Source organism: Salarias fasciatus, chromosome 8, assembly GCF_902148845.1.
Source record: "Salarias fasciatus chromosome 8, fSalaFa1.1, whole genome shotgun sequence".
Taxonomy (NCBI): Eukaryota; Metazoa; Chordata; class Actinopteri; order Blenniiformes; family Blenniidae; genus Salarias; species Salarias fasciatus.
In genome coordinates, this window is record NC_043752.1 from 2,862,285 (window position 1) to 2,874,130 (window position 11,846).

The following is an 11,846-nucleotide window of genomic DNA, read 5'->3' on the forward strand; positions in this document are numbered from 1 at the left end:
TGGCGGAAATGTTCGAGAACAAGCCTTTGATGCAAAGCCTTCGGGACGCTCGGTTTGATGTGGTCCTTCTGGATGCGGGTCTACCCAACGGAGTCCTGGTGGCTCACGAACTGAACCTGCCGACAGTTTACAACGTGAGATGGATCACCAGCGGGGAAAGTCACTTTGTGATCGCACCATCTCCTACATCTTACGTTCCAATTCCTGGACATAACGCATCGGACAAAATGACCTTTGGACAGAGAGTCAAGAACCTGCTGTACTACGCCTTCAACACCTGGATCGACAAGTGGATCGTGTGCCCCCACTACGACAGGCTGGTGGAGAGGTACTTCGGTCCGGATGTGAGCTTCTACCGCCTCCTTCAGGGGGCAGACATGTGGCTCATAAGGTCGGACTTTGTCTTCGAGTTCCCGAGGCCGACCATGCCAAACGTGGCCTACATCGGCGGCTTCCAGTGTAAGCCCTCGCAGCCTCTGTCGGCGGAGCTGGAGGACTTTGTTCAAAGCTCAGGAGAGCACGGCTTCATCCTCATGTCTCTCGGGACGTTGGTCAAAGGTCTGCCCAAAGAAATCACGTCGGAAATCGCTGCTGCCTTTGCTCAAATTCCTCAGAAGGTCATCTGGAGACATGCTGGGGAACGTCCTGACAACTTAGGGAACAACACCCTGCTTGTCAAATGGATGCCCCAGAACGACCTGCTGGGTCACCCGAAGATCAAGGCCTTCGTGGCCCACGGAGGCACGAACGGCATCTACGAGTCCATTTACCACGGAGTGCCGATCGTAGGAGTCCCTCTCATGTTCGACCAGTTTGAGAACCTTCTGCGAATGGAGATGCGAGGAGCCGCCAAGGTGGTGGACGTAACTCAAACCACCCGGCACAGCTTCCTGGAGGCGTTACGAGCGGTTCTCCATGATCCTTCCTACCGGAAGAACATGAGGCGGCTGTCTGCGCTCCACCGGGACAAACCCACACACCCACTGGATACTGCCGTTTACTGGACCGAGTTCGTTATGAGACACAAAGGAGCCGCGCATTTACGCACCGAGTCCTACAAGATGCCCTGGTACGCGTACTACTCTGTGGATGTTGTGAGCTTTTTGTTGGCGCTCTTGCTCGTACTGATGGCCTTGGTGGTGGGATCCATACGGTTCCTGTGCCTTCGAATGTGCAGGAGGAAGAAACCAAAGCAGGAGTGACACCTAGTGCGAAACTAGCCCGACTGAGATGGACAATCTGTTAGGTTTCATTCCGTCTTCCTTTGGTCATATCGATCATGAGACTGTTCTTCACTGTTCTACAGTGACTTTTAAATGTGATTGGCTGTAAAGCCGGTGGTCCACTGGAACGGCCTCTGTGGTTGCTAGTTCTGTAGATGTAGCGAGGCATTTTGTGGACCTCCAATGAACCTGATTGATCCACGCTAACCAATCAGCTGGGAGGTGTTGTATCATATTGAACTCGGTGGACGATAAGAATCAATAAGAACAGGTCCATTCACAGATCCAACAGCTGATTTGGTCTCTTGAGCAAAAAAACCCAAAAAAACAAAAAAAAAAAAACAAACAGAAAACAAAAGAGCTAATTATTCAACTATTCAATAGGATTTCACATTCCTTCAACACCCCGGACACACGCTGCAGTTTAATCTGAGTTAATCCCGCCTCCTGTTACAAGAGCACCAATTGTGTTGTAATCCGGCAAAAAGTCCTGAAAAAATGTGTATGTGTTATTTTTACCCCCCTTGAGTTTGATCGTTTTGTTCCATGAAAACCAGAGTCTGTTTCAGGATATTTTACAGCTTCGTTTATTAAAACAACATTAAAAAAACAAGGATCAGCACATCGTCGACCGTAGAGAAAATGTAATTTCTGCACCTGATTTCTGAAGATCAGCAGTGAACACTGTGAGCTTCTTCAAGCTGATGATCGTGAGCCGTTATGAGACAGACTGCAGGTTTTCAAATAAAAAACAAGAAATACGGTGCAAGCGCTTTGTAATAACTGGGTCTGGTTCATTGTGACTGTATGAAATACAAGAAGTCGTCCAAGAAACTGACAACCGACATCCTTTAAGCTGAAACTTGCCGCGTTGGACATGTGAGTTTTATTGCTTGAAAATAAAAACAATTGATGAAAATAAAAAGAAATGAAAGACTTCTTATTAAGAAAATGTCTTTTCATTCAGAGAATGTTGTTGGGGGGTTAAAATGGATAAACTGCTCCTACTGGGGGCAGAGGATAAAGTATGAGTCCTCTAGTGGAAACAGGAATTCCTGCAGTATCAAATCATCACGTTGCATCTGATGTTTTTGTGGGTTTACAGTGATTCTGTGCGACTTTGAGGGGGTTTTAAGTTATTTTTGGTGATTTACCACTAATTTTCAGCTAACTGTATGAATGTCTCTTTGAGTGAGGTTTGAATGTTATTTCCTGGCTTTTTATTTCACACCACACGGTTCCTGTTGTCAACACCTTGATATTTAGTGACTGGTGTTTTTGTGTCACTTTGAGGTATGATTTATTATATATTAATCTGTGAACGTTCTTGTTTTGTCTCTTTCTTTCATGTGTTTGTTCTGTGACTCGTGTCCAAATCCAATTTGTGAGTATATTTTTATATTTTCTGGATTTAGTCTGTTTTTGTGAAAATTCGGTATCTTTCTATGAATGTTTCACTTGACATTTTTCTGTCTTTCTGTTTAGTGTTGTGTGTTTTGGGGTTTTTCTTCCTCTCTGACGAGTTTGTTGGAGTTTACGTTCTGTTCAGGACTCCACTAATCCCTCCATGACGTTACGTTCATTCGCTGAGCGTGTTCAGGTTGCAGCTTTACTCTTCCAGACCACGACGTAGACCAGGATGGGGATGAGGCTGACGGGGACCAGCGTCAGGGCGACCACCACGCCGTGGGGAGCGTCCGCCAGCAGCTGCTCCTCCACCTGCTGGCAGTTCTGGAAGTACATGGAGTGGATGTGGAGGAAGAAGTCCTGCGTGTCCGAGTTCGGGAAGAAGCAGCCGACGACATGGGACAGGTTCTCCAAGCACAGGGTCAGATCGCTGTACGGTCTGGAACAGACACAGGAGTCAAGAACAGGCTTCTGTGCGCGTGTGTGTGTGTGTGTGTGTGTGTGTGTGTTCTAAATGCTCTAACATGCTCTGTAATCTGGATGTTAGAGGAGGAAGATGCTCTATAATCTAGATGCTAGCATTCCTTTCAGGAAACAAAGCAGCACAGGAAACAGGAGTTTAGTGAAAGAGTGACCAGCCAAACAAAGTTATTAACAGGAGAGAGACAGCAGCTCTGCAGCTCTCCGTCACTTTTAATCTGAAACAGGAAGTAGCAGTGAAGCTTGTGAGACGGCTCATCCATCCAGTCCTCCTCGTTACCTGATGACGTTTTCCAGGACGCACCAGTCGTCGGGGCTCAGCTCCAGCATCTCCGCGTGGAACCCTCCTCCGCAGAGCAAGCTGCTGTGCTCCAGCAGCAGGTCCCGGTGGCAATGCTGGCCCGAGATCAGGTTCTCCTCATCCTGGAAACTCTCTGCAACGCAGTCACGGGGAAATCAGGACGGCTGTCTGTAAAACAGGCTCAAATGTCTGTTTTGCAGGATCTGGTCCAGAGGCATTTTCCCCGGTACAGGTAAAACCCAGCAGAGGGCGCCACAGTGCTTCTAATCCCTCTCAGCTCCCTCCCCACACACCTTGGTCTTCTGTCACCACTCCAGAGGTCATGTTGCCCCGCAGCTCTCCGTCAGCTCCAGTCCTCCGGTCTTCCTGGAGACTCCAAGTCACGTTCTTCGGTTGACTCCAGCCTGCAGGACAACATCCGCTCACTGTGACCCTCCATCTCCATCCCCCACATGTTCTCTATTCCAGGCCTGTTTCGGTTTTAGGACGATCGTCAACGACTGTTCAAAAGTGAAATTAATTTAATAAATTCTGTTTTCAAGTCAAATATGTACACATTAAAAAAAAATAAAATAAACCAAGACAGAAAATAATCTGAAGACACACATTTCATACATAGAATCCTGCTCAAAATGAGACACAATTTAAAGGGCAACTCCGGTTTTTTGACACCTGGACCTTATTTCTAGGTGTGTGCATGCTCATATACTCACTCAGACAAACATCGTGCAGCTCGGAGTCCTTCAGAAGTTATTTAGATCCAAACGATGTAGCCGCACTAGCGGGGGTGCCACAGCAATGGAGCGTTAGCGCGGGACATAATCTCTGCAAAGTCGCTCATTTCGGCGGTATTTCTTCATCCTTCGCCAGTGTTATCATAAAGTCAGCTCGTCTACCGTCTTCAGGTGGGTCAGCTGAAGAGCTGACAGTTTTCGCTAACTTAGCCACAATTAGCTCGGATGGGAACGTTGCGGCGCTCCTCTCCCCAGCAGAGAGGCACTTTGAGTCGGCCTCGGCTGTCACGGTGCCCCGGCGTCTGACTTCCAGGGGCCGAGTTGGAAAACGGCCCTCAGCTGCTCCACGGAGGCTCCGGACACCCGCGAAGACGCACGGCTCACACGCGGCCGCTGGGCCGCTGGATGTCTCTCCTCGCCGGGAGGAAGCGTATCTCCGCTCCCCGGCAGATGCGCGCTCCGGGCCGGCCGCGGGACACGCGACGGCCCGCCGCGCCGCGGCCGGAGCTCTCTCCTCGCCGGGAGGAAGCGTATCTCCGCTTCCCGGCGGATGCGCGCTCCACGCCGTCCGCGGGACGCGCGACGGCCGGAGCGCTCTCCTCGCCGGGAGAATCCAGATCTCCGCCGCCCGGCGGATGCGCGCTCCGAACCAGGCCGCGGGACACCGCCGGAGGCCCCCCTTCCGACCGAAAGGCAACCCAGCGCCGATGGAGGAAAAATACAGCCGAAATGAGCGACTTTGCAGAGATTATGTCCCGCGCTAACGCTCCATTGCTGTGGCACCCCCGCTAGTGCGGCTACATCGTTTGGATCTAAATAACTTCTGAAGGACTCCGAGCTGCACGATGTTTGTCTGAGTGAGTATATGAGCATGACACACCTAGAAATAAGGTCCAGGTGTCAAAAAACCGGAGTTGCCCTTTAAAAAGAAAAGATAAAATACTATAAAATATAATGCTATATATATAATATATATATATATATATATATATATATATATATATATATATATATATATAATATATAAATATAAATATACAAAATATAAGTTGTAAGAGGACAAATTTTAAATGCAGATGAAGGTAAAGAGGTACGAAGATTTTCATCTTAATACCTTCAATACTGCTCATATCCTGTGTGTGTGTGTGTGTGTGTGTGTGTGTGTGTAAGTTCTGCATCTATGGTTAAAACTGAGACGAGCAAACAAAGGTGTTGAGGAACCGAATGCAGCAGTGAGAAACCACGAGTCAGATGTAAACAGGACGGCGGCAGAGAGGAAAACAGCGATCGGGAGATTCTGCAGCCAAAAGGTCACGACGACTAAACAAGATCAGTGGATAAAATCCACACCGAACAGAGCCACACAGCAGGGACACACACTCATCTGGAAACGTGTGTTTTGATGAACACATGCTGTAGACCGTTTCCAGTCCATTTCTCTTTTTACTGCTTCATCTCCGTATTTATCTCCACATCTACATTTCCAGTTATCTTCTTCAGATTTAGTTGCCCTCTAAATCACTTCATCCCCGGCCTCCCCGGCTCTTTATTGATTCCCAAACGGTTTCTGCTTCCCACATTTATCTGAGCTGTTTGACATTTAATTAAACTACAGAATTCAGCCTTTATTCAACAATAAATTTGTGTGATCGATTTCTGAAAGTATCCTGATTATTTTTACAGCTATTTTTAAGTATAGAAGTGACTGTTTATGAAAGATTTTCATAAAGAAAAGGTTTTTTTTCCTGCATTTGTGACTGATTAGAAACAGAAAACAGCTCAACATTAATAATAATTCACAAAAATGCTGGAAATTTTAAATTTAAAAAATGAATGTTTCAATATTTTGAGAATTGTCAATGATTTTCTTGTGGGAGGAATAAAGTTCTGCTCTGTAGTTCAGAGTTAAAGCGATTTGATCAGGAAGGTTTAAAGAGAGGAATGAACTGACTGTGGTTGCTGGAGGACGGACTGAAGGTGAGATTCATCCCCCATCGACCCGCTCCTTCTTCTTCTGTGGTGTTTCCTATCTCCACATCACCTGCAGAGCCAAAGAAGCACAGCAAAGATAAACACACACACACACACACACACACACACACACACGAGCAGGCAATCCCGGCAGGACCTGAGAGGTGGATACACACCGAGGACGAGCGCGGGGACCAGCAGGTAGAGGATCATGGCGGGCCGTCAGGACCTCCAGAGACGATCTGATCTGCCGCCCAGCAGCAGGTCTGAGGGTCCGGGAGAGTCCGGGAGGAAGTCCTGGAGGAAGTCCAGCCCCCTTTTGTCTCCAGGACGCTTCATGCTGAGGAGGAAGGAAGGGAAAGAGAAAGTTTGTGAAAGGAGGAGCTGATTAGGTCAGACATGTGGTGCCAGTCGTGCGCTAGACGCCGATCTCCTGATTTATTCACTCACTTCCTGCTCAAAACGTTTCTGTCACTTTATCGCTTCTGCCTTAAAGCGGGAAGTCTTCAAGAAGACAAACTGCTGTAAGGTCAAAACAATGCACTTGAAAAACGGATTAAAAAAATCAGGACTGTTACTCAAACGACTTTTTAAAAAACAGCCAAAGAGGAAAAAACTGGATGCCTGAACTCAACCCGAGATTATTCTGATTTATTAATAAAGTCACAAAGCAAAGATGGCGTGTAGAGCAACACTGGGCTGTTTCCACAAAGGCTGCGGTCCTCCAACATCCAGACTATAGAGCATCTTCCTCCTCTAACATCCAGACTATAGATCATCTTCCTCCTCTAACATCCAGACTATAGAGCATCTTCCTCCTCTAACATCCAGACTATAGATCATCTTCCTCCTCTAACATCCAGACTATAGATCATCTTCCTCCTCTAACATCCAGACTATAGATCATCTTCCTCCTCTAACATCCAGACTATAGATCATCTTCCTCCTCTAACATCCAGACTATAGATCATCTTCCTCCTCCAACATCCAGACTATAGAGCATCTTCCTCCTCCAACATCCAGACTATAGAGCATCTTCCTCCTCCAACATCCAGACCATAGAGCATCTTCCTCCTCTAACATCCAGACTATAGAGCATCTTCCTCCTCTAACATCCAGACTATAGATCATCTTCCTCCTCTAACATCCAGACTATAGAGCATCTTCCTCCTCTAACATCCAGACTATAGATCATCTTCCTCCTCTAACATCCAGACTATAGATCATCTTCCTCCTCTAACATCCAGACTATAGATCATCTTCCTCCTCTAACATCCAGACTATAGATCATCTTCCTCCTCTAACATCCAGACTATAGATCATCTTCCTCCTCCAACATCCAGACTATAGAGCATCTTCCTCCTCCAACATCCAGACCATAGAGCATCTTCCTCCTCTAACATCCAGACTATAGAGCAGGGGTCGGCAATTAGATTTGGCGGCGGGCCACTTTTTTGGGGGGCACTTCAATCGCGGGCCAAGGCGTCTCCGGTATGTGTGTGTGCGCGCGTGCGCTCATACTGATCGATGGTGCGGGTTTTGTTCTTTTTTGTTTTTATGACGGTTTTTACTGTTCAGCACTTTTATGAATATGAGCAGTGCTTTTACAAATAAAGATTGAGATTGAGATGCTCCGGCTGCCACCGTCGCTGCTCTGTTTGGCCTGAGGAAGTCAGCTCCGGCTGCAGCGAGGCGCCGGCGTCGCTTCAGGCTGCCTGCTGCCCTCCGGAGGCGGTCTGAGCTCGGTGAGTTCCACCGTCTTCTGCAGGAGCTGCGCCCGGACGGCCGGTTCCAGCGCTGCTTCAGGCTGACGCCCGGTTTCCACCAGAAGCGGTGAACAAGTGAGATCGCGCACGCCGCTCGCCTTGGCATCATGCCAACTGTTCTGCGTGGTCGGAGCCCTGCTGCCCTCCGTCAGCACGCCCGTGAGGACCTCCACGCTGACAGGCTGTCCTGGCGCCAATTCGCTTGAAAGGTTCAATTATTCCAACTCGAGCGACGAGCGACGAGCAATGGAGCGGCGGGTGGCGGGCGGCAGCGAGTGGCAGTGCAAGTCAACGGGCGCGCGAATTTTTCCCTGGAAACGCGCGCCGCCGGCCGCTCGCCGCGTCATCGCTCGCGTCCGTCGTCCGCCGCTCAAGGTTGAGCGACAATCGCGTCATTACAGAGACTTTGTATGTGATCTCATCGCACGAAAAATTCGCGTCTCGTCCGGTAGAAACACACCGTTCCACTCAAACTTACTGGAGAATAAACACACGGTGAGCTCGGTGCAGCGCACTCAGTTCACCAGACGAGGCGCCACTCCTCTTTACTTTTCAGTGACAAACCGGAAACCACAACTAAACAACACATCGTTCGAAGATTGTCTATTGCAACACAATGGCAGATATCGCACTCCAACAGGGGTGCGTGCGTCCGCTCGAGGGCCCGGGGTAGTGCGTGCGTGTTGGAATCCTCTCGCGGGCCGGATTGGACGGTTCGGCGGGCCACATTTGGCCCGCGGGCCGCTAATTGCCGACCCTTGCTATAGAGCATCTTCCTCCCACTAATTTGTCCTGAATCCTGTCAGTCACACAGTAACTGGTGGACAAACAGACATTATCACATCGATGACAACGATCCCTGGGCTCCAGATTTATCTATAGATCTTAGATAAAATGGAACCAGTAAATAGAATTTTCACTTCTGAGAGCAGGGTAATGAAGCAGTGCGGCTTCCTGCTCCTCCTCTGATAGCATTTCCTCCGAGCTCTGCCGTTTGAGCCCCGCAGGAAGCCAGCGCTTACATAAAACACAGATAGTAACCTGAAATGACTTCTGGGCCACACAGCCTCTGCGGTGAAGCAGCAGTAACTTTCCACAAACACGTTTGGACGTTTTCAGCAAACTCTGGCAATGGCAATTTTATTCATAACACACGTTAAAAATAACTCGGTTGACCAAAGTGCTACAACAACAAAAACAAATGTTTACATAAAATCAACACAAACGATTACGATAAAAACATTGTGATAATACATTTCAATAAAAATGTCAACTCCTCAGACAGAGTTAAAAGCTAAAGTGAACAAATGTGTTTTAAGAAGAGACTTAAAAACTGGCACAGACGAGGCCTGTTTAATGTGCAGTGGCAGCTCGTTCCACAGGTTTGGTGCTGCCGCTGCAAAAGCCCCGTCTCCTCTGGTCTTCAGACGAGTGTCAGGGACACACAGTCGAAGCTGGTCAGCTGACCTGAGAGACCAGGAGGGGGCGTAGGGCTTTAAAAGATCACTGAGGTAAGGCGGGGCAAAACCATTAAGACACGTAAAAGCAAATAAAAGAATTTTAAAACGAATACGAAGGCGCACTGGCGGGCAATGAAGAGATGATGAAATTGGGGTGATGTGTTCAAATTTACGAGTTCCTGTTAAAAGACGTGCGGCGGAATTTTTTACGAGCTGCAGTCTCGCAATGGCAGCCTCGCTTACCCCAAAATACTGCGCATTGCAGTAATCCAGCCGAGTGGATTACAGTTTCAAAGTGCAGTTGTGTTAAAAGGTGCTTGACTCCAGCTAGTTGCCGTAAGTGAAAGAAAATAGACCTCGCCACAGAGCAAATCTGACTTTCTAGTTTAAAACAAGGATCCATTTTAGAACCACAACTTCATCTCTCCGATAGGGATTTAGAGAGCCCAAGTCGACAGAGTTTGAAACTGAGTTGGGTCCAAACACCATGACTTCAGTTTTGGAGTCATTAAAATGTAAAAAAAATTAAGAGCCATCCAATCTCTTACATCATTCAGACAGATATGTAGTGAGCTTGAGGAGAGGCCGCTCTTCTTCTGGAGAGGCACATAAATTTGGCAGTCATCTGCATAACAATGAAAAGCCACGCCATGTCTCCGTGAGATGGAGCCCCAGGGAAGAAGATACAAAGAAAAAAGGATTGGGCCCAAAATGGATCCTTGTGGAACTCCATACTGGAGGGGAGCTTTTGGGGCCACAGTGGCGAATGGACGCAGCTTCACTCATTCAGAGGAGAGAGCATTCGGCCTGGACGCTCACACACTCACACAGTTAAAACAATAAGAGCTTCCTGTGTTTGGCAGCTTTTAAAGAGCAGGATGTGACCGGTTTTACCGAAACTTCAGTCTGCGATGTCAGACAGGAAACTTTCAGGCTGAGACTCAATAATCTGAATGGCTCCTAATGGACTTCAGCATCCTGATCCAGAGCTCCCACTCCCAGTGTGTAAACACACACACACACACACTCTTCCCTGGCACAGGCTGATTAGGAGAGGGTTTTTTTTTTTTTTAAAGTTCCTGCATGCTGCAGATAATAAACGGTGATAAACTTTAAGTCTTTCGCCACAAACACGGGTTATATTTCCCAAATCTCTTTGCATCATATCAACACTTCGAAGCGAGGAATGCTTATTTTTATGTTTTCACTCAGTTTTCAGATTTACAAACATGTACAAAAACAGAGAATATACGTGAATCTGAATGAGTTTCAAGTCCCAGGAGAAGATAAAGTTCCTGATTCTGTTGATTTTTATTTTTTTTTTTTTTTTATGAAATCGTATTATAAAACCTAGAATAAAGAGTGTGGACTTGGTGTGAGTGTGGCGTGGCAGTGTCGCCCTCCAGTGGTTCACATCAGGAAAATCCAAATCAAACCATCCTCATCTTCATCGTCCTCCAGGATTCAGCGAGAAAAACTAACTTTTATTCATAAAACATTGATTTAAAGATTGTTTCAGTTTGTCTTAAATGTCTGTTTGACTTCTTTTAACTCTCATTTAATGCTGCATTCCACATTTTACTGAACTTAAAGGAAAAATTTGCAGAAAATCATTTTGAAAAAATCAGATCATTTGAGTATTTATTTAACATTTTTACGATTTAAATGATAGAGGCTTTAAAGTATTATCATTTTTAATTCAAGAGTTTTATCATCATCATTTCTTTAAAGCTCTGATAGGATGAGATGATAGAATCAAGAGTGCAGTGAGAAAGAATAGAATCAAGCTGACAGCAGAAAAGCATCATGTAGATTTTTTATGTAATAATATAAAATGACAAAAACAGAACAGAATGACAAAACAGAGCAGAATTATAATATATGAAAGGGATCAAAAAAGAATTATCGTTGATTTAGAGAGAGAAGCTTCATATTTATTTCACTTATTTCTGTACTCTATGTGACGCATTTAAAAAACATTGAGTCCTTCGTAACTCAGAGGCAAATTTTGAAAATAAAAATTGATTTAAAAAAAACAACTTAAGAAAGCAAGACGTAACACAGCTGCTTTGAACAAAGATTCATCCCCATGGGATCCATTCAAATAATCCATCAGTCGACCAGTTGAGTTAAAACCACAGTCACTAAATATTCTGGAAAAACTAAACACCAGCGTGATTTTCTCTGTAATTTAACTGACTTCAGATAAACTGAAAACACAGGAGAAAGAAAATGTGCTGAAAGTGTTTAAAGGCTGCGAAGTTCTTCTGGAACCCGGCGGATTCTGATTCTGAGTAATCGGAGTACCGAAGCGCCGCCGCCGGCAGGTTGAAGAGCAGGTCAACACTTTCACATCAGCGCTGCAGGAACCACAAACACAAACAAGCTCAGGTGGCAGCAATCCGGTCGCAGGTGGAGGACGGATCCACCGCTGCCGCCGCCGCCGCCGCCGCCGCCGCCAAGGCCGTCAGCAAAAACAACGGTGTGGGAACCGAGCGCTGTGG

The 11,846-nt window shown here is 46.7% G+C and overlaps 2 protein-coding genes across 3 annotated transcripts in view; one reads left to right on the plus strand and one right to left on the minus strand.

Moving 5' to 3' along the window:
• LOC115393171 (UDP-glucuronosyltransferase 2B20-like) overlaps nucleotides 1–1,676 on the plus strand; it is a 3,301-nt gene extending 1,625 nt beyond the window's left edge. For both annotated transcript variants that reach the window (XM_030098026.1, XM_030098027.1), the window contains exon 2: nucleotides 1–1,676. This exon is cut by the window's left edge and continues 409 nt beyond it. In XM_030098026.1, the coding sequence (XP_029953886.1) occupies nucleotides 1–1,202 (1,202 nt within the window). In that variant the 3' untranslated portion in view covers nucleotides 1,203–1,676.
• Nucleotides 1,677–1,792: 116 nt separating this feature from the next.
• LOC115393173 (receptor activity-modifying protein 2) lies at nucleotides 1,793–6,436 on the minus strand. The gene is made up of 5 exons (XM_030098030.1): nucleotides 6,293–6,436; nucleotides 6,097–6,186; nucleotides 3,705–3,815; nucleotides 3,391–3,544; nucleotides 1,793–3,069 (listed from the first exon to the last, which is right to left on the minus strand). The coding sequence occupies exons 1-5, from the start codon at nucleotides 6,327–6,329 to the stop codon at nucleotides 2,820–2,822; spliced, it is 642 nt and encodes a 213-aa protein (XP_029953890.1). The 5' UTR covers nucleotides 6,330–6,436; the 3' UTR covers nucleotides 1,793–2,819.
• Between the last annotated feature and the right edge of the window lie 5,410 nt (nucleotides 6,437–11,846).

Bases quoted from the DNA above. Each gene is read 5' to 3' on its own strand.
- LOC115393173 (XM_030098030.1), bottom strand. From the start codon at position 6,329: ATGATCCTCTACCTGCTGGTCCCCGCGCTCGTCCTCG. The intron at 3,816-6,096 runs GTCAGTTCATTC...GTTGTCCTGCAG, and splicing joins TCCGTCCTCCAGCAACCACA to GCTGGAGTCAACCGAAGAAC. The intron at 3,545-3,704 runs GTGTGTGGGGAG...ACTGCGTTGCAG, and splicing joins AGTGGTGACAGAAGACCAAG to AGAGTTTCCAGGATGAGGAG.